At 38.6% G+C, this 27,909-nt stretch overlaps 1 protein-coding gene across 1 annotated transcript; it reads left to right on the forward strand.

The window, feature by feature from the left end:
• Positions 1–935: 935 nt before the first annotated feature.
• UGDH (UDP-glucose 6-dehydrogenase) lies at positions 936–27,909 on the forward strand. Its single transcript, XM_036763532.1, has 12 exons — positions 936–1,243; positions 9,357–9,525; positions 14,906–15,007; positions 16,012–16,212; positions 16,352–16,549; positions 17,057–17,204; positions 18,074–18,168; positions 20,579–20,709; positions 23,842–23,975; positions 24,345–24,436; positions 24,542–24,652; positions 26,785–27,909. Exons 2-12 carry the CDS (start codon positions 9,364–9,366, stop codon positions 26,893–26,895), a joined length of 1,485 nt encoding a protein of 494 aa, XP_036619427.1. The 5' UTR covers positions 936–1,243; positions 9,357–9,363; the 3' UTR covers positions 26,896–27,909.

Here is a 27,909-nt window from a genome sequence, read left to right on the forward strand (position 1 = left end):
AAACCCCAAGTGGGGTCACAGAGTTGGACAAGGCTGAAACAACAAACAATATTTCTATTTATATAAAGTTAAGTATAATATATAATAATCTCCAGTTCCAATGCCTTCTATTCAAAAAAGCAAATAAAAATAACTGGTTTTACATCGCGCTTTAAGGTTTGTAGAGCCCTCTAAAATGCTCACTCCTGCAAGGTAGATGCTATTACTGTCTCCAATTTACAGATGAGGTAAACTGAGGCATACGGCGGTTAAGTGACTTGCGGGAGCAGGGGAGTGGAGGGGTCTCCCGCAGAAAGCGCGTTAATCATTCACAGACACGTAAGAAAGGAAACAAAGATTCATTGACTTCAATAGGCGGATGCCGTTTTTGAACCAACACTGGGGCGGTCCCCTCTCTGGACAAGCTTCGGGGACCCCGGGGTGGGACCGCCCCCGCCCCGCTGAGCGCACGCCGGAGAACATTGCGTGTGGCCGGTAGGGTGAGCTCGTTCTGTGCCGGCCTCGCCCTCGGACCCTGGGGACAGGATGGAATCACGTCTCCCCTCCCCCTGGGTCCTCGGGAGGGCTCGCCGGCCCAGGTGGGGCCCGGACTTCAGATCACCGGTCCCGGGGGCTTGGGCGGGACAAGCTTCGGGACACTAAGCGGGAGGCATCCACGCGATCCCGGCAGCCCCTTTCCGCGCAGCTCCGCATCCGCCGGGCGGTGACGGGCCCCGGCAGTCGGGCCCCGGGAGTCACCGGCCGAGTCACGGCACCCCACCCGGCCTACGTCTCCCACCGCCCTGCCACCAGGCAGGCCCGGGGGACCCGAAGGGCCGCCCACCCCCCTGCGCAAGGAGCGGGGAGTCGGGGCCTCGGGGGCGGGGTCCCAAGTGGCCTCCGGCGATTGGTCGCTGCCCCCCCAAGGGGCGGGGCCAAGGCTCCGGCTCCGCCCCGGGCCGTCCGTACGAGGCTGCGTGCTGTAATGGCTGCAGCGGCTGCAGGGGAGGGCTGAGGAGGGGCCGGCGGCGGCGCTGCAAGGCCGCCCCCTGCTCCGCGCCGGAGCCTTTAAATTTCTGGGGCCGCCCGGGCGAGCCACCTTGGACGCTGTGCAGCTGCGAGGAGGCGGGGACTCGGGCGGCTGCGGCTTAGGAGCGAAAAGCGAAGGCAGGAGCCGCCGCCCCCGTCAATTCCGTGTAGAGGCCGCCTTCGCTGCTGCTCCTGCAGTGCGACCCTGAAGAAGCGTCCGGCCCGCGGCCCCCGGGTAAGCTCCGAGGCGGGCTGGGACGACGCCTTCCTCCGCCCGGCCCCTCGCCCTCCACCCAGCCTGGCCTCGCAGCCCCTCGCCCAAACCCAGTCCAGCCTCGCAGTCCCTCGCCCGCTACCCAGCCTTGCCTTGCAACCTCTCGCCCTAAGCCCAGTCCAGCCTTGCCTTGCAGCCCTCGTCCCCCGTCCAGCTTCGCCTTGCACTCTGGCCCCCACCCAGGCTTGCAGCCCCCTCGCTCCCAGCTCCGCAGCCCCTCGCTCCGAGCCTGGCCCCTGCAGCCCCCTCACCCCTAGGTCAGGCTGGACGCCCATGCTTCTAACTTTCCCTTTGGAAGTCTTGAGAGTTCCCCACCTTGGTCCGGCTCCAGCCACCTCAACTTTTAGTTGTGAGAGATCCCCACGTCCTCCCCTTTTATTTCCTCTCCCCCTTTACCCATTTTGCATACTGCAAACCTTATAAATTTCTCCACCCCCTTGCACCCAGAGCATGTTGTTCTTAAAGAGCCCCCCCCTTTATTTCTATTCACAACCCCTTTTGTTTCATTTAAAAGACTTTGTGCACCCTGGGGGAGCGACTTTCTCCATTTACTCCTGCTGCCTCCCTCCCCCTCTTACCTCTCCCCCCCCCCCCCCCCGGGAAAAAAACCTTAGAAAGCCCCGAAGCCCGCTGAGAGTCTCACTTGTAAGATTAGCTGATTTGGCCTCCTCTACTTTGCTCTGGAATCTGAGTTTTACCCCCGCCCCCCAGCAAATGAGCTGTAGTTGAGTTTCTCAAGAGAGGATGCTTCCCATTGCTTGCGAGGAAACCCTGTTGTGAAAATTTGGAGACTCCCAGATTTTTGGTAGGAGGACGAAGTGGACCTGGAATCTCAGGAGCCCGGAGGAGAGAGTTTCTAAGAGAGGACTGCTGTCAATGGCCTTTAGATCCACATACAGTGGGTCCATTAACAGGCCACAATGTGCATCTTTTGAGTTTCTTCAATTCCCCTTAGAAATGGAGTACAGTAATCTGTTCTGTCTCTTCAGGAAGGTTCTGGGAATGAAAGAATTTACTGTCTGCCCTGGGATTTACCTATTAGTAACCAGACTAAAATAAACAAGTCCTAGCTATGCATGTGTTGCAAGCAAGTAACCTAGTGAAGAGACGAGTTAGATTTTTTATCCCGCTGTTCTATTTCTAATTTAAATTATATACCTAGTTGGTGAAATTCTTCTCAGTGTTTGCCTTATAAAGAAGGGAGAGGGAAAATAACAGTTGTTAAATGAATATTAGGTTTGCCTGTGGTTTTACAGTATGACCTTTATGGCTTTTTTATGTAATAGTACTAAAAAAAAGTAATGTTGACTAGCAAACTAATAGTACTATATATATATTAAAGTCAAAATTTAACATTTGGTAATGTTGAAGTAGTGATTGATTTACTGACATTTTGTGAAGTAGAGGTATGGTGCGTTTATATGCTGGAAGAGAGGTCAGGGTTAGGTAGGAGTTAAAGAAGACTTCGGGAATACCCAGTGTGAGGTGTGTGATGGAGAATAAAGGAATAAAATGGACAATAAATTTTCATTTAGCATTGAGGATCCAGTTAATGTTACATCACATGTGTTTATGGTGGACACAGTGAGATGACTTTTTCTCCAGAGATGGAGGGTGACTGAAGGATGAGGGTAGGTAAGATGACCTGACTGCCCCCCTACCCCCACCCCTTTTTAGGGTGGAGTAAAGTGCATAGTTGAACTGGTTTTGCTGTAGGTTTAAAACTGAAGGAAGAAAAGTAAGGCAGAAGTTTAGGTTGGCTGAGGAAGGATCAGGAAAAGGTGTGAGAGGAATAAAGTAAAGGAAGAAATGGTAAGCAAGAGTGTATGTGTCTCTAGGGCTTATTCTAATTCTAATAATATATGAATTTCAGAATTGCAGGTTATAGTTTTTTGATGAAATGCAGTAATCACAATTGTTAACAGTTGGCAGTGTTGCATTTGGCTTCTCGGAAAAGTTAAATCATTGTCCTCCGTAGTACATGCTTAATGCCATAGTGGATAGACCCCCCCCGGACTTGAAGTCAGGAGGTCCTAGATTGAGATCCCACCTTAGCCCATTACTAGCTGGGAGTTCCTGGGTAAATCCCTTAAATTCTCTGTTTCCTTATAACAATAACACCTGGCTCTCTGTTGATTTGAGGGCCAAATGAGATAATGCCTATAATGTACTTTGCAAACCTGAAAACACCACATACATGTAAGGTGTTATTAATGAGGACCTAAAAGACACCTAAACCACCAGTGTACAGAGAAGCAATGTACACAGAGAAGCAATGGTTATTACACGACAGCTCTATAGCCTTAAGTGCCGTTGACTGTTAAGACGAGTTGAAGTGATTGCAGTCCCTATATAGCTGCATAGTTTATTTGACGAAGGAGTTCAGAGGACGGTGGGGGTAGGGGGGAATGGGAACAGGAACGGAGCATCGAAGCAACAGAATTCTTACTCATCTATGCCAATGTGCTTCATCTGCAGGGTTAGACTTTGTGGTTAAGCTATGTGTTGGGTCTATTTGACAGCTGTTTATTTATTGAGTCCCTATGTGAATGACCATTTGGCTTGGTAGAGGTGATGATTCCGTCTACAGAATTGCAGTAAGATCATAAATTGCTGCAGGTATGAGACTGCCTTTGTACCCTGTGTGGTGTGATTTGAGGAATACTGCTGAAAGAAACCTTCCTTCTTTAAGACTCCAAGCAACTGTTGATTTATCAGTGTGGATACTCTATCTACTGATGCAGATTATACCACCACTGTGACTTGAACTTTTATGTTGGCCCCCCCATATTCATCATTTTGTGGATATCCCTGGAGTGATGTTTAGGGAAACCAAAGGGCATGGAACTTTATGTAGTCATGGGACTTGGAAGTTTTCAGGTCTAGACATTCTATAAAAGGAATGTGGAAACAAGGAGGGATTGGGGTCTAAATCAGAGATAGCTTGTAAGATTCTGGTCCCAAAAAAACCCAGAGTTTTTTTTTGGACCACCACAACTACTAAATCTATCTTCCACCTTGATTGTTGTCCTGAGCTACAGGACTAAGTTACCAAGCAATTAATTAAATAAATTAATAAATAAAAATTTAATTAAAAATGAATTTTTTTTGGTTTTTGTTTTGGTTTGGTTTTTTTGGAGGGGGGAAGGCAAGACAGTTGGGGCTAAGTTACTTGCCCAAAGTCACAGAGCTAGTAAGTGTCAAGTGTCTGAGCCTGGATTTGAACTTGGGTCCTCCTGACTCCAGGACCTGGTGCTCTATTCACTGTGCCGCCTAGCAAAAGACTCTTAACTTATCTTCTTGGATCCAGTCTCTTCCTTCTATACAAAATGTTGATCAAAGACTTCTGTAGTTCAGTGGTCAGCTACAAAATGGTCAAAGACTTTTCATCATCAGCCAATGAACATTTATTAAGCACTTGTTTATCAAGCACTTTGCTAGGCTCTGGGTGTACAAGTACAATGAATCTCTACCCTCTCTAATGGAGTAGGCAACTAATTTATCAATCAATCAACATTTATTAAATGCCTGCCACGTGCCAGGCACTGTGCTAAGCCCCCTGCCCTCAAGGAGTTGGCAATCTAATGGAAGATACACATGCAAACGAATACATCCAAAGCAAGCTATGAACAAGATAAATGAGAAGTAATTAAAAGAGGGAAAGCACTGGAATTAAGAGAAGGTAGGGAAGACTTCCTGTGGAAGGTAGGGTTTTAGTTGAGACTTACAGGGAAGCGATGGAGGTCAGTAGTTGAAGCAGAGGAGGGAGAGCATTTCAGGCATGAGGGACAGCCAGAAAAATATGCCCATAGCTGAGAGATGGACTGTGTTAATGTGGAATAAATGCAAAGTAATTAATAAATACTAGGTAGTTTTGGAGGGAAGGTGCTAGCATTTGGGGGTAATCAGGAAAGGTTTTGTATAGAACAGGGCTTCTTAACCTGGAATCTGTTAAATGATTTCTAAAATTTTTTTTATAACTTTCAATATAATTGAATTTCTTTGTAATACTCTGAATTTTATTTTATGCTTTTATAAATCTCATTCAAAGAAGGGGTCTGTATGCTTCTCACCAGACTTCCAAAGAGATCCATAACACAAACAACGTTTAAAAACCACTGGTGTTGATGTCACTTTGGTCTGTCCTTCAAGAACTGTATCTTGAAGGAAGAGAGGGATTCTGTGAGCCACAGGTGAAGACACGAGGGGCAGCAAAGGCATGGAGAGGCTGAGGAAGACTGTTTGGATCACAGATTATTTAGGGGCAAGTAAAATTCAGTGAAACAGGTTGTGAAGGGCTCTATAAGCTAAACAGAGGAGTTTATATTTTATCCTAAAGGTAATAAGGAGCAGTTGAATTGATTAGTAGGGCAGTGACATGAGTGCTAAAGGAAAATCACTTTGGGGGCTGAAGTGCTAAGAGGCAGGGAGACCAGTTAGGAAGCTGTTGCAGTAATTAAGGTAAGGGGTGATATGGGCCCCTGAATCTAGGTGGTGGATATGTGGGTAGAAAGAAGAGGTCAGTTAGAAGAGATATTGTGGAGGTAGACATAGCAAAATTTTTGTAATTGATTATCGTATGGGATGAAGTAGAGTTAGGAGTCAGGTCAGCAAGCATTTATTAAATGCCTAATATGTGCCAGGCACCTAAGTATTATACAAATTAATGCTAAGGTTACAAACCTGAGAGACTGAAAAAATAACTGGTGCCTGTGACAGAAATAGTTAAGCTTGGATAGAAGGAACCAATATTCCACCCCCTAGCATAACCCAGCTGCTTTCTATCTTTCCCAGCAATTCTTCATAAGGAGTTTATATTTTCAGGGATATTCACTGGGCCATTGAGTTCCCTTGTTTCTGATTCTCTTTAGTCTGTTCCATTGATCTCCTTTTCTATTTTTAACCAATAGCAAACGATTTTGACGTCTCTTGCTTTATAATGTCTCTGAGACTCCAACTTGCAGAGCGGTTGCTGCTCTGTTGATAGTTTTTTCACTGGAAGTTCCTTACGCTAATGAAATGACAAGTTAGATGCAAAAGCAAACCCAAAAATTGATTAAGAAAGGAGGAGGCAAGTAGAAAAAAAGGTAACATGGTCAGCCTGTGTATTGCACTGATGAAAACCACTGAATGTTAAAAAAACAAACACAAAAACCCTAGAGGAAAGCTGCAATGCAGTCTGGCAGAAATTAGGTTTAAACCAGTATCTTAAATTATATTACATGTTAAATTCAAAATGGCTACATGACTTGAATATTAAATAGCGTACCATTTTTAAAATATAGGTTGATGAATTATATATGTGTGTATGTATAATCAAGCATTTCCCAATTAACATTTTTTTACATTCATTTTTTTAAAACATTGAGTTCCAAATTCTCTCCTTCCCACTCCTCTCCCACCCCTTGAGAAGGCAAGCAGTATATCAATTATACATGTGAAATCATGCAAAATATTTCATATTAGTCATGTTACAAAAGAAACCCACACCCAACAAGAAAAATAAAGTAAAAAATTACTTCAATCTGCACTTAGAGTTCATCAGTTCTTTGGAGTTGAATAGCAGGAAATGAATTCTTAAATAAGCAATTACCAAAGATGAAATAGACCATTTTGATTTATGAAAATGAAAAGCTTTGCACAAGTAAAATTAATGCTTCTAAGAAGAGAAGCGATTGACTGAGGGGAAAACTTTGTATAAATTTCTCAGATAAAGCTTTGGTATCCAAAATATATAAGCAAAATCCATTGCCCATTAAGAGAAATGGTCAGATGATAACAAACAATTCTCCCCAAAAATGTAAACTATTAATAATCACGTGAAAGAATGTTCCAAATAACTAATAAGAAGAGAAATGCAAATCTTAACAACCCAAGGTTTTGCCTTAAAGGCATCTAATAGGTACAGATGGCAGAAGATGGGAATAATGTTGGAGGATCTGTGGAAAGACAGACACACTAATGCGCTGCTGGTGTAGCTGTGAATCAATATAACCATACTGAAATGCAATTTGAAATTATTCAAATAAAATGGTTATGATATGCGTAGCTTTTGACCTAGAGATCACACAGTTAGACTTATTATTAACAAAGAGAATGTCCATATACATAAAAATATTTACAGTAGCACTTTGTGTGATAGCAAAGAACTGTATATAAAGAATGGCTTAAAAAAATTGATAGGGAAATGTAATATTACTGTGCTATAAGAAACTATGAAGATAAAAACTATGGACAGGAATGGAAAGATTTATATGAACTGATCCAAAAGGAAATAAGCAGAACCAGGAAAACAATTTACACAATAACTACAACAATATAAATGAGAAGAATAGCAACCACAAAAAAAATCAAAAATGAATGGTACAAAATAACAAAGAACAAACATGGCCTCAAAGAAGAGAGATGAGATGACAACTCCCTCTCTCTTTTGCAGAGGTGGGAAATCCAAGAGTATGGCAAATTTGTGTGCGTAAGATTATTTTTAATGAATTGATTGGTTTTACTAATTTATTTTCTCTTCTAAATTAAAAACTTTTTAAAAAATACAGGGTGGGAATTCGTAGGGGAAAGTATACAGGGAGAAGACTAGGCAATATAAAAACAAAAGATACCAATAAAAATTTATTTTGAAAACAGGTGGAGGAAAGCCTTTAGTACATCAAGTACATCAAAAGAAATGTAAACTGTTAATAATCATGTGAAAGAATAACCTGAGGTTTTGCCTTAAAGGCAAATCTTTGAAAGATTTATGAAAGCACATAGATATTGGTGAGATAAATCCCTTGAAAAAATTCCTTAAATTCATTAGGTAGTCAGACCCTACTGAATTGATTCTTGCCTACCAAATTCACAAAAGTAAACTAGAATGCTATTTTATTCATTTACCATGGTAATTATAAAGTAAACCGTAATATTTGTGGCCAGTCTGCTCATTTTTTTCACTAAAGTCTTATTTGAAAAATGAACTAAAATTGGGGTGTTAATATTTTTAGAATCAGAACAAAGGAAATTGAATGAAATTTCAAAGAAATTGTCATGAAACTTTATGACTTTCATATACACACATGTACACACCCCCTTTTCTACAGTAGATAGAAACCTGTCAGGATGACTGACAGGACCATTTTGGGCAGCTGCTCTGGAAATACAGTAACACAAATAAAAAATTTGTTTAAAATTAAACTTTTTAATCTTACTTTTTCTACATTTAAATAATAGACATAAACCAATTTTCAAACCTTAAAATATAATACTTCCCCCCTCCTGATTCTCCTTGCTGCTCTTTCTCAGTCTCCTTTGCTGTTTTTTTTTTATCAGTGGTATGCCTGCTAACTGCAAATCTTCCCTAGAGCTCTGTTCTAGATCTTTTTTTCCTCTCTCTCTCTCTCTCTCTCTCTCTCTCTGTCTCATCGGGGATCTCATCAGCTTTCAGGCTTTCAGTTATCATCTTTAGCTAGATTTCCCCCAGATCTCTATAACTATCTGTCAGCTCTTACCCGAGCTCTAGCCAAGCATACACCAGCTGCCTTTTGCCCATCTCAGCCTGAAAGTCCTGTAGGCACATCAGGCTCGGCATGTCCTGATCAGAACTGATCTTTCATCCCAAAGTTGTTAGCCTTTCTGAACTTCTTTGACCTTCTCAGTCACCTAGGCCTTCTACCTCGGGGTGTGGCATCCTTGACCCTTTGTTCTCACTTCATATATTCAATCAGTTGTCACATCTGGTCCCTGCTCCCCTCACACCTCTTCCCACTTGTACAGCGGCCACCACCCCTACCCTTGTTGAGGCCTTCAGCACTTTTTGCCTGGACTACTGCAATAGTCTCCTACATGGTGGCCCTGCCTCAACACTTCCCACTCCTGTGAATCACTTACTAGGTCATTTTTGGGGGAATTTTTCCCCCTTAATTCTGGTCATAATCCAGTATCTTCATTTCTCATCCCACATAGGAATTCTCTCCGGATGTCTTTCAACTTATGTTTTCATAAATATGACAAATACGTAATTTATCTAGTTTTTTTTTCTGAAATTGTAATAATACCTGTAATTTCTTTTGTTCTTCCTTTCTAGTATAATCATGTTTGAAATCAAGAAGATCTGCTGCATTGGAGCAGGTTATGTTGGAGGACCCACGTGTAGTGTCATTGCACACATGTGCCCTGAAATTAAGGTCACAGTGGTAGATGTTAACGAATCTAGAATCAATGCATGGAATTCGGCCACACTCCCAATTTATGAGGTAAAGTATACTAAAAACTCATTTGTTCTTCTTCCCAGAATTTTCTTTTCTTGTTGCTTTTGCCAGCCCATGTAACGCTTCCCATAGAAATTATCATCTAAAACTGTAGTAGAGAAGATACAAACCCGCTAATTTGAGAATCCTAGTTATTTTTGGTAGATGATCTTGAAAATTGCCTCATTGAGATTACAGAAATTCTTGCTGGTTTGGCGAATTTTCAGATTTAAAAAAAAAAGCCTTTATATTTCAAGATATGTAACAGAACTGTGTGCTTCTCATTTTCAGTCCTTTTAATAAAGGATAAGACCTTTCTTTCAGTGTAATTGGGAAGCAGAACAAGGAAGTAAGTGAATATATGGTATAGTACTTCTTTGTATATTAGTATAATGTTTTTGCAAAGAAACTTGGTTATTTACAGTGTTTTCGTAATCTTCACAATATCTAGTTATGCAATAAATATCCCCCAAACTTCTCTATTAGCCTTGTCACTTAATTTTAAGATTGAGAATTGCATGAATCTGTGAAAGAGCGTCCCCAAAGTTCTAAACTTGTTAAAGACTTAGCCTTGCACTATGCTAGCTGTTGTGGATTGGATTTTATGTTTTTAAAAATTCCATCTTTTTTATAGACTGTGAGGGGTGGGTGTACAGGTGTATTGGTTTGCATTTGGCTTGGGATTTTTTTTGTGTGGTTTTTTTTTTTTTTTGCTGTTTTTTGTTAACTATAATACTGTTTAAAATACCTCGACTTGGTACTATTTGTGCAGTGACAGTTCCCGTATTTCTAAATCTCCATTATTTTTGAATTCTTAGAATTTCTGGGGGAAAAAACCAACCTTATCAATAGTTTTCTAACTTATGACATTTCTACCCTGATCACAAATTACAAAATCATCCTATAATCTCATAACCTGTATTCTTCTTCTGGTACCCAGGAAATAAAATGCTTTCATATATTTAATCAGAAAAAAGCAAATATGAGTGAATAAACAAGCATTTATTAATCATTTACTATATACCAGGCACTCTGTTAGGTTCTGGAGATACAAGGAGAAAAGCAAGATAGTTTTGGCCCACTAAAAGTTTATATTCTAATAATTACAACTAACCTAGGGGAGTAGGCATTAGGGACAGGAGTTTTGGTTTGAGGAGTCACAGGCATGGTAAGAGGAGGCCACAGGGCAAATGGGTCTCTCACTCTTTACAGTTACCAAATTGTAGCATTCATTTGACTTCTGTTCTAAAATAGAAGAGGTGGAAAGGGCAGGGCAGAGATGGCAAGATGCCTGGATTATATGGACTGGTTCCTGTTGGATGGCTCTGTGACCTGCTGGATTTAATAATGAGTTAGGTAAATTTTCACGCCACCATGGGAGTGGATTAGCTGGGGGATGGTATGGCAGGAATCCCTGCTGGGAACGAGAGCTGCAGTAGGGCAGATGATAAGATTCCCTTATAATTTGGGCCTTGTTTTACTAGTGGATGGTTGGATGGGATGAACAGTTTTCTTTGCCCAAGTTGACTTTATTATATGGCAGAGAAGATCAATTAGAAAAGCCTGTCCCCCTTGAAAGTTCCTTTAGACAGCAAATTACTGGCGTTCCTAGTCAAGGGTAATTACAAGTCACCATTGCTTGAATTTTGGGGTTACTCTTGAAAATTTAGGCTTTCAGAACCCAGGCTGTCGATTGTTGGGTTCAGATGTATGGAATCAGACAGAACGTTCATTTAAATGATACGTGCTTCAAAAACTTTACTTGGCTGACTTTGATGGCTCCATTCATTTGGACTTTGGTTTTTTCCTCTCAGCCTTTAAAATATTCTCACAATGTAATTTTTTTTTAACATTTTCAAAAGCTTGGGGTTTTTTAAAATCCTTATTTCTAAACAGTCTTTTCTAGCCCTTTATAATATATGATTTTCTAACTTGTGTCTTTTATTGTGAGCTATCACTTCAAATACTGTTACTGTATATATAAATCTTTTCTTTCATTTTCCTAAACATTGAATTTTCAAAGAAAAGATGCCATGTAACATCTGTTGGTTTTATTCGGTGACTGAATATACTAAGTCTTGTAAACCTCATCTTACCTTGTTTTTAAAGATGTCTTTCTCAGAAAATTAATTGAATACAATAGCGTTTTAAAAGTTGCCTGTAAGGAGTATTCCTATCAAGGGGAATCATTTTGGCCCTTGGTTTGGGGAAAAAAAGGGTATATATAAATAAATGTCCTTAGGATGTTTTTTTGGCAAAGCTTTTCCTGTATCCTACAACTGGAAAAAAATGGCCTTCTTGAAATAGCTTTCATAGATCAAGAAAAGTATTTGTAAATCAGAAAGGATCTTTTAAAACAAGGCTAAATGATGATACCATTTTAAGGAACTAATTGGAAAACCCACTTCTACTTCCAAAGCTAACTTTTTTTAGTTATCTTTCCTGAAATGAAAATTCTCCCAAGATTCCATTTAGATTAAAGCATACATTTGTGGTGGAGTCTTATATAGATTCTCCTTGTGTAGGTGAGAGATAAGTCATTAAATAAAAAATTCATGGCAGGTCAATTCTAGGCATATTGGCCTTGGTAAGTTATTGTTTGGGGAAGTTTATCCTCTTTATGATTTTTCTTTGTCCTTGTCCGAATCTGAAAAAGACATGTAAAAACATTTGGTTACCTTTATATTTATAAATTTATAATTCTACCATTTAATATATCTCTATGTGTAACAGCAAATTTGTTTTTGAGTCCATTATAAGTTCTAGAGCTTAGATTTTTAGTTTGAAAACCACAACCTCATGTCAAGAAATCATTATTGCTACAATGCATGGTTCCTATAATAGAATTAATATGTAAAGGGGATAGTATGGTAGTGGTTGTTCCTAACCTCAGCTTTCTATTATATTGGGTAAAGAATTGTCCTGTTAAATATTCTTGAATATTATGTAGGAGATAACATCATAAGATGGTAATAAGAGAATAAAGTGGTCCTTTAAGAAGTTCCTCAGTAAAATAATACTTCATACTAGCTAATTATTTGCTCAGTCATCATGAATTTATAACTGCCTACTATGTCCTGGACCCAGTGCTGAGTGTTAGGGATGAAAGTTCAGGGAAGGAAATAACCCCAACTCTTAAGTACCTTGCATTCTAATAGGAAAGATAACAGATGCTTAATTATTTACAAAATAGATAGAAAGATAATAAATATAAAATAGTCAGAGTAAGGTAATTTGGGAGGAAAGGCATTAGCAGTGGCGGGGAATTACAAAGGCTTATTTGCTGTTGTTTCAAACAAAACAGATTTTTCGTAGTCTGGGCAATTTGCTTTTCCTCATTTTGAAAAATGAGAGACAATCCTGTTTGCATGAAAGCTGCCATATAAATACTAAGTGCTAATCATAATTATATAATAAATTTAAAATTGAGAACTTACTATGTTAACCCTTAAAGGCAGAGTACCACTACTTCTTATAGTTTCCTATGACCCTCTAATTTTCAAAAAAAAAAAAAGTGTGGTTATTTTTCGAGATATCTTATGTTGAATGGGGATAAGAATCTGCGTAGTGGGTAGAAGACCAACCTTGAAGTCAGAAAGACCCAAATTCACACTTTAGATGTGTGACCCCCAGGTAGGCTTAATATCTACACTACATTACAGATGAGTTACTGTTTGGCCTCAGTGGAGGAAGTTTCCACACCAATAACATCACATATTCAAACATTTTTTTTTAAAAAAGTCTCGTTCTTGTATGCTAATTTTCTTGTTGGTATAGAAATTTAATACCTTACAGTTACTATATTTGTGGTCCTTTTTTTTTTAACCATTGTTAGACCAACTACAGAACTGCAGTGGGAAAATAAAAATTTGCTTTTTATAAAGTAATTGGAAATAATTTTCCTAAGGTGAAACTGTCTCAGAATTGTGAAAAAAACAAATTTTAGATGCAGGCTAGTTGTGCTTCTTGCCCTGTGGCCATTCTGACCACTGGTTAGCAGGGTCACCACCAAGGTCTATTTCTAGTTCATGTTTATGTTGTAGAAAGTTGTAGTCCTGTTATCTTAATGCTGATAAATCTTCCACGAAATTGAGTGGGGAGGAAAATAGTAAGTCTTTTTTTTAAATTAATTAATTTTTTTTAGTTTACAACACTATGTTCCACAAGTTTTGAGTTCCAAATTTTCTCCCCCTCCCCCCCAACAGAATGTAATCTGATATAGGTTCTACATATACCTTCACATTAAACTTAGAAAATAATAAGCCTTGTTAAGATTTATGTTGTATATTGATAGAAATTAAAAGGGTACAAATTGGCTGTTTCATAACCAATGTGTAGGGCCTGGATGATCAGAGAAAAAACATTCACCATGACAGTGCAAAATCGAATGTTGCTTTTCTGTTCGATTTCATGAATGTGAGGAAATATTTTAAAATTTACTGACTTTTCAAAAAATCGGGATATCAAACAGTGACACAAGATTAAAATGAACTCTTGTCCTTTTATGTTAGAAGTTCATTTTTATTTTTGTGGGCAAAATTCATCTTTGCTTATGAATTTTTGGTTAGCTTATGCAAACATTGATTTAATTTCAGTGCAAACAGATAAACTTATCTTCTAGGTGCTAAAGTGCAAAACCCAAAGCAAAACATTCTCTGCTCTCTGGGAACTTTGATTCTACTGATCCTTGCTTGATATTCATTGTCCTTTTCACAAAATTAAGCAGATTATTAGAAATAATAGAGAACTAATACATACCGACTATAGCAAAACTGGTTAAATGGGACCAGGGAATCAATATATAAGGACTAGAATAAAACTGAAGATGTATAATCACAATGACAAGTTTTGACCTGAGAAGAAAAGACGAAATGTGCCTTTGTCCTCTCTTTGGTTGGGGGTTGGGGAGGATAGGACCTATGGGTGTCAGAAGGTACATTATATGTGGTTGAGGTGTTAGTTGTTTTAGTTATTTGCTTTTCTTTGTTAAAAGATAAGGCTGGACTTTTTCAATGTAATGTTCTGTTGTGGTTATTTTTTTCATGTTTTTTTTTTCTTTTTTGTGTCTTTTAGAAATACTATGTTAAATGAGATAGCTCTCTGGGAGGGGGAGAGAGAGAAGCATAGTATGATGATGTCAAAAACAAAAGCCATCAATAAAAACTTAGTTAAAAAAAAAACACAAAAGAGAAGATTAGGGTAGAGGAAGGAGGAAACTGGTTTATGAGCATGTTAGGAAAACAAAAGGTTTCAAAGCATTAATTTTAACCAAAAAATATTAGCATTAACTTATAAGCTTTTTAAGAAAGTAGAATTTTCACTGCTATGATAGCTCATTTAGCTATTTAAGTCCTTTTTTTATAACTTTTGTTTCTCCCCCTCCCAGCCAGGACTAAAAGAAGTAGTTGAATCTTGTCGGGGGAAAAATCTCTTTTTTTCTACTGATATTGATGCTGCCATCAAAGATGCTGATCTGGTGTTTATTTCTGTAAGTATCTTCCTTTTGCTGTGGGATATGTACTACATACTTAGTCGTGCATAAAAATTTTTGTAATAAACCAGCAGATGTAAGGATAGCACTTTTAGCCCTGTGACATATTTTGGTCTATTTTCTCGTTCATCCTTTATACTAAGCAGATCATCCTCTCAGAAGACATTAGAAAGTCAAAGCAGGAGGGACATTAGTCCTACAATTACTTTATCTAGTCCAGCCTCATTTTATATGAGACTGAGGCATAAAAAGTCACATCTCCAAAGTCACATGGCAGGGCCAGGCTTAAACAGTAGGGGTTAATCTCTAGTTCTACCCGTAACTGGACAAGAATCCCTTCTCTGACCGTGCTGACGAGTGGTCATAAAGCCTTTGCTTTAAAAATCCCTAGTGAGGAGGGATGTACTAGCTCTGAAGGAGGCCAGCCTATCTCACTTTGGGATGGTTCTGATGATTGCCAAGATTTTTTTCCTTACATCAGGCTAAAATCTGCCTCTTTGCAGTTTACCGGAGCACAGGATGTTGGGTGTATAGATGAGGAAAGTGAGGATCAAAGAGCTCACAGAGCCTAGTGTCAGAGGCAAAACTGTCTCCAGTATGCCACACCGGCTGTTTCCACCAATTTTTCCTAGTTCTGCTTTCTGGGGCCACGTAGGACAAAGCTAATCTCCCTCTTTGACGTGACAGCCCTTCACATATTTGAAAACTTGTATCTTCTCTCTTCTCCTCCTCCTCCTCTTTATCTACTACCCCATGCAGTCTTTACCCACTCTGTCACTGCCTAAATGGAATATTAGTACACATTTCCTTTGAATTAATGGAGATTTGTAGAGGTTTGAATTGATAAAGATCTATATAGTTACCAAGTTACTAAATAAAGTAACTGTTAGCTATATTTCCTCTTAACTAGTTAACAGTTACTGCATTTATGAAACATTCTTAAAGATCAGTAACATTTCAAAGATGGCCTTCTTTCTTTCCAACCCTTACGTTTTCATTAGGTTAACACACCTACAAAAACTTATGGAATGGGAAAAGGTCGGGCGGCCGATCTGAAGTATATAGAAGCTTGTGCTAGACGGATCGTACAGAACTCAAACGGGTACAAAATCGTGACTGAGAAAAGCACCGTCCCCGTTAGGGCAGCAGAAAGTATACGGAGAATTTTTGATGCAAACACAAAACCCAACTTGAACTTACAGGTATGAGAAGTGGAAAACCTTAGACATTGGTTAGGTATTCTCATGTGAATCTTGTCTCTTACTACTACTAATAAAATAATAATAATAAAGTAATAATATCTTAGTTTTAAAACTTTTCCCCTCCTCATTGGCATCTTAGGTGCTCTCCAACCCCGAATTCTTAGCAGAGGGTACAGCAATCAAGGACCTAAAGAGCCCTGACCGCGTGCTGATTGGTGGTGATGAGACCCCCGAGGGACAGAAAGCTGTCCTAGCTCTGTCTGCTGTCTATGAACACTGGGTTCCCAAGGAAAAGATTCTCACAACCAACACTTGGTCTTCAGAGCTTTCTAAATTGGTTGGTATCTTTTTTTTTTTTTTTTTTTTGTAACTGTCAAGTTAAATTTAGTACTCTGTATTGATGTCTCTTAAAATAAATACTGAAATACTATGTAGTATTTCTGCGCATCATTAAAAAGATAATATTTATGAACGTAGTCTCCTTTTACCTTGGAATAGATTTGTATTACAAAATAATTTTCACCAGGAATATCAAATTGCAGAATATAAAATGTTCCAGACATTTTTACAGGAACATAAAATGCAATTGGGAGTAGGTCAAAGTAATGACTGTTGTTGGGTGACTTTTCTTTTGCTTTGTTTGTTGTTTCTCTTTATTCCCCTTTTACCTAAAATTGTTTCCAGCACAAAACCATTTCCAAGATGACCTACTCGAGTTGGCTCCATAGTTAGCACCCTCCCTACATTACCCTTACCTTAGTAATTTTGCTTCTCTTCTCTAATATATGCTAAGTGAATTTATAAAATACATTTTTGCTTTACGGTATTCTTCTTTTATTTTTAGGCAGCTAATGCTTTTCTTGCCCAGAGAATCAGCAGCATTAATTCTATCAGCGCCCTGTGTGAAGCAACAGGAGCTGATGTAGAAGAGGTTGCAACAGCCATTGGGATGGACCAGAGAATTGGAAATAAGTTTCTGAAAGCCAGTGTTGGTAAGTAAAAAGTATTCTCACAATTTTTAATTGGGAGGGTTTCTGCAAGGCAGGCCAGTAGCTTGAGTCCATACTTGTTTGACTTAAAATGCTTTAAATACTAACTTTAGTCTTAAATGTAGCTTCATCTTGCCTAGGACTTTTTAGGTGAAACATTGGCTATTGATAAGTATATAATGTATGTATTGACTGGTTAGTGAGGATGAAAATATTTCAACATGTTAGGCATTTGTTAGGGGTAAGTAAGTATGAAATACATGAGCAGATGGTTTGGAAACAGGTTAAATATGAAATTGCCTTCTGTGTTAAAGTAGCAGGTTTCCACAATTGTAAAATGATAGATTTGGGCTAGAAGCTATTCCGTTAACTATAGCCTTCTATGACCAAGTTGCAGTGGGGAGGGCCTACTTTCTGTTTTACTCTGTTTTACTACCAATTTTTGTACCTTTGGCTAGAAAATAGGATATTAATATTCTTGGGATAGTAAAAATTTACCTCCATCTATAGGCTGCTGAAAAATTGAGAGCAATATTCTTAAAACTATGGGACATTGGTGACCTTGTAAGGATTTCTCGGTACCCATGCCATTTATCTTCCTCTATAATTTCTCTTCCTCCCTATATTTCTGGCATAGGAGTCTAGATTAATTGTTGACTAGATGAGTAGTAATAGAAAAAGAACCAGTTTTAAATAGATAGTCTTAAGATTAGCCAAAATAAAACCTAGAAGATATTCTTATTCAAGTATATTGTTAACTAGATGTGACCCTTACATCTTACATATTTTATTTACAAGGTTGAATTTATTGGTTTAGAATTCTGTTCTAGAGTGAAAATGTTCAGTTCTTAATAGAAATTTTTTTTCATCAGGCTTTGGTGGGAGCTGTTTCCAGAAAGATGTTTTAAATTTGGTTTATCTCTGTGAAGCTCTGAATTTGCCTGAAGTGGCTCGCTATTGGCAACAGGTATGAATATTTGTGGTGATTATAGCTCCCTGATTCTACCTCATATAAGGCCTAAAACCCTTTAAGTCTGAAGTGTGTTTTGACATATTAAGTGTCTCATGAGAATGCCACCATTATTGTGTTTCTAAGGAATGATACAGTTTTACTTACCAAACTTTGAAAATTGTAAAATCTTTTTGTTAACCCTGTTGGAAAATTTTTGACAATTCGTCTTTCCTCTTCTAATTTTAAAATTGAACTTGTCCCCAAGCATTAGTTAGTTGGAGTTAATTACGAAAAGTACCTAAAGTCCAAAACTCTTGTGTGTGTATTTGTAGCTGGGTGCAAACACAATTATTTATGTAGTTCAGCTGGAAGTTGTCTAGTTGTGTATAGAGAAACACCTTGGGGTAGTGGAAGGAGGATTGCCTTAGTCAGAGTATGAGTCCTGGCTGTGGCACTGCCAGTCAAGCAAGTCACTTCATCTTTCCATAGTTAAGTTTCTTCAGTTTACAAAATGGAAGTCCTAATATTCTCAATGCCTGTTTCTCACAGTTGTAGGGAAAGTGCTTTTTAAAGTATAGATCACGTTATAAATGAGACTGTCGCTGTTACTGTTATTTCATAGACCTTCTAAATAGGGAATGAATGGGGCCAAGGATTGTAAACCTAATAAGTCATTGAGGAATGAATCACATGGGAAGGTTTTTTTTCCTTGAATCTTAAGATTTTTCTTGTTTTTTTTTTTTAAATTTCTCAGATTTCAGCAAAAGATATAGGATCTAAAAACATATCTTCAGTCTCGAATTTTTTCAAAATAGTCTCACTCAGTCTTTGTAGACCTCAGCAGTTGTACTTGATTTGGGACCCTGGATTGGTTCTTGCCACATCATACAGGCATCCAGATATGAGTCTCCTTTAGAGCTCTAGCCTCATTTCTCAAACCTTCAGGGTATGGGATTGTCCAAGAAGTTTATAGCACATTAGCAGAAACAGCTCTCTGCTTGCAGTCAAGTAAATGAATTCCATTTAAGAAACACTTAAATGTATACTGTTTGCCAAGACACTGACTAATAACGAATTGGTGGTGGGCGACACAATTGAACCAGAAAAAGTACTGTAGGAAACAGGAGGAGTTTTCAGCTAGGAGAATCAAGGCAGTCTTCATGGAGGACTTCAACAGGTAAAGGTATTAGAGACAATGAAGTTTAGTTATGGGGAATGGTTCGCACGAATGGATAGTTTGTGTTTTATCCAGTAAGGATTGGGAAGCCACTGGAAACTTTTAAGCAGGGAAGTCACACCTCTGCACTGGGAATATTATTTTAAAAAGTGAGTGAAGGATGGTGAAGAGAGCCACATGAAGGTAGAGAAATTAGGGCCTGAAATAAAGTGAGGTTAATGTGAGTATAGAAGGGTATGAGAAAGCCAAAAAGTCATTAAACTGTGCATTCCCTTTTCAAACCCAGAAATACTACTACAGCACTAAGCATATACCCTTAAGAGATCTATGAAAGTAGGAAAAAAGACACATATAAAAATTATCCTTAGCAACACTTTTTGTTGTAGCAAACAACTAGAAACTAAGAGAGTGCCCATCATTTGCAGAATGGCTAAGTAAATTATTGTAAATGAAGATAATGGCATTTTTTTTGTGTTGTAAGAAATGAAAGGATAGATTCAGAGAAACCTGGGAAGACTTGTATGAACTGATGCAGAGTGAAATAAGTGGAACCAGGAAGAAACTGGATTGCAGAAAGTTGAGGTGATAAGTGACCAGAGGCAGGATGTGAGCCCAGAAACAGAGAAAGTTAATTCGAGGTGTTTGTTCATAAGATTACCTTTGTAACATTTAAAGCAGTCTCAGCAGTAAAACACTGAGATGGAATATTATTGTGTTAGAAGAAATGATGAGCAGGATTCTCTCAGAAAAATGTGGAAGTACTTACAGAAGCTGATGTAAAGTGATATGTACTGTGTACAGAGTAACAGCAATATTGTAAGAACATCAGCTGTGAATGACTTAGCTATTCTCAGCAACACAATGATCCAAGACATTATGAAGGATTTACGATGAAAAGTGCTATCCATCCCCAGAGAAAGAATTGATGGTGTCTGAATACAGATTGTCAAAGTTTTTTTACTTTATTTATTTTTCTTGACGGTTTTTTTTGTCTGTGTTTTCTTTCACACCATCACTAATATGGAAATATGTTTTGCATGAGTACACATATATAACCGATATGGAATTGCTTGTTTCTAAAGGAGGGGGATGGGAGGAAGGAAAACAATTTAGAACTCAGAGTTTTAAAAATGAATGTTAAAAGTTGTTTTTACATGTAATTGGGGGAAAATAAAATACTAAACAGAAAAAAAAACCAGTGAGTAATGAGTCATGTTGTTCTTTTTACTATAATTATACATATAATAGGTAATTGATATGAATGACTACCAGAGAAGAAGGTTTGCTTCCCGGATTATAGACAGTCTGTTTAATACAGTCACTGATAAGAAGATAGCTATTTTGGGATTTGCATTCAAAAAGGACACTGGAGACACAAGGTATCTGTTCATTAAAATCACGGTCCTTTTTAGAAATATTATTTTAAAATCATTATTTATTTATTTAATATTTTTAGTTTTCAGCATTAATTTTCATAAGAGTTTGAATTACAAAATTTCTCCCCATTTTTACCCTCCCCCCAACCCCAAAGTGGCATGTATTCTGATGGCCCTATTCCCCAGTCAGCCCTCCCTTCTGTCACCCCACTCCCCGCCATCCCCATTTCCCTAACTTTCTTGTAGGGCAAGATAGATTTCTATGCCCCATTGCCTGTATATCTTATTTCCTAGTTGCATACAAAAACTTTTTTTTTAAACATCTTTTAAAACTTTGAGTTCCAAATTCTCTCCCCTCTTCCCTCCCCACCCACCCTCCCTAAGAAGACAAGCAATTCAACATAGGCCACGTGTGTATCATTATGCAAAACCCTTCCACGATACTCATGTTGTGAAACACTAACTATATTTTGCTCCTTCCTAACCTATCCCCCTTTATTGAATTTTCTCCCTTGACCCTGTCCCTTTTCGAAAGGGTGTGTTTTTGATTACCTCCTCCCCCTATCTGCTCTCCCTTCTGTCATCCCCCCTTTCTTATCCCCTTCCTCCTACTTTCCTGTGGGGTAAGATATCCAATTGAATGTGTATGTTATTCCCTCCTCAAGTCAAATCCAATGACAGCAAGATTCACCCCCCTCACCTACACCCTCTTCCCTCCCAACCAAACTGATTTTTCTTGCCACTTTTATGTGAGATAATTTACCCCATTCTATCTCTCCCTTTCTCCCTCTCTCAATATATTCCTCTCTCATCCCGTAATTCGATTTTATTTTTTTAGATATCATCCCTTCATATTCAACTCACCTTGTGCCCTCTGTCTATATATATGTATGTATGTATGTATGTATGTATGTATGTATGTATGTATGTAGATTCCCTTCAGCTACCCTAATACTGAGGTCTCATGAATTACACACATCATCTTTCCATGTAGGAATGTAAAAAAACAGTTCAACTTTCATAAGTCCCTTATGATTTCTCTTTCCTGTGTACCTTTTCATGCTTCTCTTGATTCTTGTGTTTGAAAGTCAGATTTTCTATTCAGCTCTGGTCTTTTCACTGAGAAAGCTTCAAAGTCCTCTATTTTATTGAAAATCCATATTTTGCCTTGGGGCATGATACTCAGTTTTGCTGGGTAGGTGATTCTTGGTTTTAATCCTAGGTCCACTGACCTCTGGAATATCATATTCCAAGCCCTTCGATCCCTTAATGTAGTAGCTGCTAGATCTTGTGTTATTCTGATTGTGTTTCCACAATACTCAAATTGTTTCTTTCTGGCTGCTTGCAATATTTTCTCCTTGATCTGGGAGCTCTGGAATTTGGTGACAATATTCCTAGGAGTTTTCTTTTGGGGATCTTTTTCAGGAGGCCATCGATGGATTCTTTCAATTTCTATTTTACCCTCTGGTTCTAGAATATCAGGGCAGTTTTCCTTGATAATTTCTTGAAAGATGATATCTAGGCTCTTTTTTTGATCATGGCTTTCAGGTAGTCCAATAATTTTTAAATTATCTCTCCTGGATCTATTTTCCAGGTCTGGTTTTTCCAATGAGATATTTCACATGGTCTTCCATTTTTTCATTCCTTTGGTTCTATTTTATAATATCTTGATTTCTCATAAAGTCACTAGCTTCCACTTGCTCCAATGTAATTTTTAAGGTGGTATTTTCTTCAGTGGTCTTTTGGACCTCCTTTTCCATTTGGGTAATTCTGCCTTTCAAGGCATTCTTCTCCTCATTGGCTTTTTGGAGCTCTTTTGCCATTTTAGTTAGTCTATTTTTTAAGGTGTTGTTTTCTTTAGTATTTTTTGGGGTCTCTTTTAGCAAGTCATTGACTTGTTTTTCATGGTTTTCTCACATCACTCTCATTTCTCTTCCCAATTTTTCTTCTACTTCTCTAACTTACTTTTCCAACTCCTTTTTGAGCTCTTCCATGGCCTGAGACCAGTTCATGTTTTTCTTGGAGGCTTTTGATGTAGACTCTTTGACTTTGTTGACTTTTACTGGCTGTATGTTTTGGTCTTCTTTGTCACCAAGAAAGATTCCAAAGTCTGACTCTGAATCTGAGTCCATTTTCACTATCTGGCCATGTTGCCAGCTAACTACCTGACCCTTAAGTTTTTCATGGGGGTATGACTGCTTGTAGAGTAGAAAGTACTTTGTTCCAAGCTTGAGGGGCTGCACTGTTGTTTTCAGAGCTATTTCTACACAGCAAGCTCTGCCACACCAGCATTCCTCCTTCCCCAAGAACCACCAACCCGGACCTGACTCAGATCTTAAGCAGGCTATGCACTCCTGCTCTGATCTGCCACTTAATTCCTCCCACCAGGTGGGCCTGGGGCCTGAAGCAACTGCAGCTGTAGTTCTGTAGTTATACCTCCCCTGCTGCTCCTGGGACAGTGGCCAAACCATGAACTCCTTTCCCTCTGTCCCCCACAGTTTATCCCACTAACCTTCTCTGTTGTCTTTGGTGTTTGTGAGTTGAGAAGTCTGGTAACTGCCACAGCTCATGGATTCAGGGTGCTAGGGCCTGTGCTGCCCGGCTCCTGGTCTGGTTGGTTCAGGTGCAGACTGGGCTCTGCTGCACTCCCAGCTCTGTGCACAATAGATCTTACCCAGTGATCATCCAGGCTGTCCTGGGCTGGAGCCCTGCTTCCCTCTGCTATTTAGTGGGTTCTGCAGTTCTAGAATTTGTTCAGAGCCATTTTTTATCTCTGTTTGGAGGGTCCTTGGGTAGAGCTTTAGGCGAGTTCCTGCTTTCCAGCTGCCATCTTGGCTCCGCCCCCCCTTTGGAAATATTTTGACTCTTTAAAAAGAACTTGGCTATATGGCTCAATATACCTATACTTCTGAATTAAAACCTCATATGCTCTGAATAATATTATTTTGAATTTACTATTTTTTTTACCTATCTTGTAATTGTAATTAGAATTACTATAATGATGGCTTGTACAGTATTTTTTGGTTATAGATGCAGAACAGCATTGGTTAGCTTAATTTTCAGATTAAATCTAGTTCATTTAAAGAGCTGCTATTGCAGATACTTGTTAACTGAATATTGGTGGTTTTTCCTCAGAGAATCCTCTAGTATCTACATAAGCAAATATTTGATGGATGAAGGAGCACACCTCCATATTTATGATCCTAAAGTACCAAGGGAACAAATAGTTGTAGATCTCTCCCATCCTGGTGTTTCAGAGGATGACCAAGGTGAGTCTTTGATTCTCAGCAATGAACACTTCTTGGGGTCAGCTCGAAATCACATTTATTTGCCTCTAGAAATCCCTGATAGTCAACCTAGTACTAAATTCCTAAGTATTGTAGAGCTTTTGAATCAAAGTTAATTTTGTCACTAAAACCAAAACAATTTGCAACATAATGAGTGCCGAAATTGAAATGGGTTACAGTTGAGCTTGCAATGTAAGTATTTATTTAAAAAGAGTCATTTCACACAGGATAAAAACTTTATTAGTCGACAAGTGTTTATTAAGCATTTACTAACCATGGTTTATGATCTGCCCTGATAATTTCAAGGAACTTCACTGTCCCTCCTTATACCTACTTTTCTTGTGTTTTCAGTGTCCCGCCTGGTGACCATTACAAAGGATCCATATGAAGCATGTGATGGAGCCCATGCTGTTGTCATTTGTACTGAATGGGATGTGTTTAAGGTAAGGTGACATCAACTTAAGAAAGCAAAGCATGGAGCTGTTCTAATACCAGTTGGAGTTGTGATGGCCGCTGTACATTTTAACACTTCCTTTGGGGCTTTACAGGAATTGGATTATGAACGTATTCACAAAAAAATGCTGAAGCCAGCCTTTATCTTTGATGGTCGGCGTGTCCTCGATGACCTTCACAATGAGTTACAAACCATTGGCTTCCAGGTAATCTTGATTTTGTTTTTTTTGGAAGGTTCTGGGATTTAGGATTTTTTTTTTTTCTTTTTAAAAATTTTTTCTTTCCAGTTTAGCAACACAGTGGCTCTGTGTCATTTTTTCAGGGGGTATTGCATGTGGTTTTCCAAGCTATTTCAATCCTTGGTTAAATTTAACGATGGGAGATAGAGCTATAATGAAGTCCGTGTTGCTTACATTCTTGGTAGGTAGAATTCTGGTGAGTGGCAGGCACATAGGACTGGAAGTCCCAAAACCTGGGGTTTAATTCAGGCTTCATCCCCTAACAGCTATTTACACTTGGATAAAGTCATTGGTTCAGAATATTAGCACTTGGAGTTTCTTTGGAGATCCTCTAGTCCAATAGTGCCAAACTCACATGGAAACGGAGGCTACTCAATTATACAAGATGATCCCTTCAGGCCGCATATTGACTTTGAAAACTACATAGTAACATTACCTCTGTTTATTGTATTTTTCTTTTGTTAAATATTTTTCAATTCCATTTTCATCTGGTTCTGGCTGCACGTGCAAGCATTGTGGACAACTCGAAACCCATAAGCTGCCAGAGGAGACGCCTCTGCTCTAGTCTAACACAGTCTCTCCAAGCCACCATTTTCTCACCTGTAGATTAATAATAGTTTATACTAACGTGTCATGTTAAAATTTAAAGCACTTGCCTTAATCTAATCTACCTTCTATTCTTAATATAACAATATTCTTTTCCCCAGTTTGGGAACTTATCACAGGCTCACAGGTCATAGAAATTTAGAACTGGAAAGGATGTTTAGAGGTCAAATCTAACTTCCTTCCTCTTTTGCAGTTGAGGAATCTAAGGTTCCTTTAAGTCATTTGTTCCATGTCATGAAGGTCATAGGTAGGGGACCTGTTGCCATCTCTTCTTCTTCCTTATACACTGTGTTGGATTTCAGAGGCGTATGCCCTGATGACTTTGCTCGTAAGCCTCAGAGCTAAGATGTAGTCCTGTCTCCACATCTGGTGTTCTTTTCCCTACCCTCTAGTGCCTCACAGAGTGGTCATGATACTCCAACGAGGTAATATCCAGGGTCTTCCAAAACCCACGGTAGCTTAAAACTGCACTAAGATTTTTGGAACACTCTGGACAGAAAGTTACTCTTTAAGCTATAAAGCATGACATAATCTTCTTGTTCCTAAAGAGACCACAATTCCCAGTTGTTTCAGTTACTTTCCCTTCCCCAGTTAAGGAGGTTTAGGTAGAGGTTTGGTGCTAGCTGGGAACATTTTTTCCCAGCCTCCCTGGGTGGTGATTGCCATCATCCACTTTCCCTATGGGCAGTAGATAGCTACCATCCACACCACCACTACAAAGCCTGGGCGCCCAGTGACTGACGGCACTCTCATCAGTCAGAAAGCATTCTTGCGTATTTCACTACGTTCAGTGCTATGCGAGGTGCTGGTAAGGAGGTGGCACTACAGGATGTGAAATCAAGAGGGAGATTGGGGCTAGATGTATAGCTAGCTTGCTAGCTTTTCCTTCCACCATTATTGTTAAAGGTAAGGTTCTTATAAATGTCACCTTCACATCTGCTTTTCATTGGGGTTTTTCTTGAGATTTGAGTCCCCAAGTTTTTAAATTTAGAGATTCAGCTGGTTTCAGCAGTTGGTCAGACTGTAATTTGTTGTTAGAACAGAGGATCTTAGTTTTTTGAACTACCCTTATGGATATTTTCAAGAGTAGGCTTAATGAGGGTGAATTATGAAAGAGCATCTAAATTGAGGAGTATCTCAGATGTTAACTTTCTTAATTTTTTTCACATTGAACTAAAACAGCAATTTTATATACATTTCTGTTGTGTTAGGAGGTGCAAATGTTTGAGAGAGGGATGCTTGTGTATGTGTACATATAGGAAAAATAAAACTTGGATTTGCTCCAGAAACACCAAGTGAAAATAGAATAAATGAGCTCTTTGCTTATATCAACCCAGATAATTTGAGAAGCTTATTTTGCATTTAGGAAAAATTAAATGTTAATTTTTTTTCCTCTTACATTCACTAGCTTCTAGGATTTTCTTCTACCATTGCAGTTTCACCAGTTACAAGTTGTATTTTCCAGTAACTCTGTTATCTGCCTTCTTTTTTAGATCGAAACAATTGGTAAGAAGGTTTCTTCAAAGAGAATTCCATATGCACCTTCGTCTGAAATTCCAAAGTTTAGTCTACAGGACCCACCAAACAAGAAGCCAAAAGTATAGGCATCATCATTTCTGTATTTCAAATATTGCAGAATCATGAATACCCATATTATGTTAAATAGGAAACCAATGAAGTGTTTTTAAGAAAACAAAACTTATTTTTTTAGTGATTTAAATCAAGTTTTTAAAAGCTACATGACTAGTAGCATACATACCTAGTCATCTTAAATCTAGAATCTATTTTCTCTATATTTTTATAATATTTTATCAGTTGTCGAATGAGCAAATGGAAAATAATCATGATGATTTTAATGGTATTGATTTTTGTAAAAATTAAACTTCAGATCTCTTACTTTAAAATATATTCATAACTTGTGCTTCGATTTTATACCTTTCTATGTTTTGTTCATCAGTGTATTTAAAAAAAATTAAATGTGTTTTGCTGATGACTTTAAATTTTTATGTTAAATACCGAACTGACTCTTCTTAAACTCATCATAAAATGCCATGAAGTGAGCCTAGTTAGGTAAGGTGTGATTGTCAGTGTTGTCTGATATGTAAACCGTGGACCTCTGATCATAGAGAAAGGTAGTACGATGGACAGCTTTGGGCCTTTTGTGTTGTCATCTTTATATACATAAAACACATGTTCTCTCGGTTCTTCTGAGTCCCATACTACCTTTTTCATGGTGATTTTTAAAGTGAAAAATGGATAAAACATTCCTTAACACCTTAGCGGGGGAGGAGGGGGTAGCACACTGAGTTGCTTACTTTTGTTCCGAAGAGTCAATCATTTTCTCTTTGGTAAGTTAAAATGTGTGAAATGAATTATTCACCTTAAGAGAAAATAAATAAATATGGCCTATGTATTCCTCCCTTTTCATTAATTTTGTCGTTAAAATTTTCTTTTTAAAAATCTGAACTTAAATACCCTCCCCCCAGAAAAAGCATCTCTATATACATAGCAGAATACAAAAAAAGAGGATTGTATATGAAACTGTGAATCTTAATTTCAAAATACTTGCTTTTTTAAAATAAATATGTAATAAACTCCACACATTGCTTTCAAAACTA

Source organism: Trichosurus vulpecula, chromosome 6 (assembly GCF_011100635.1).
Source record: "Trichosurus vulpecula isolate mTriVul1 chromosome 6, mTriVul1.pri, whole genome shotgun sequence".
In the NCBI taxonomy this organism is placed as follows: Eukaryota; Metazoa; Chordata; class Mammalia; order Diprotodontia; family Phalangeridae; genus Trichosurus; species Trichosurus vulpecula.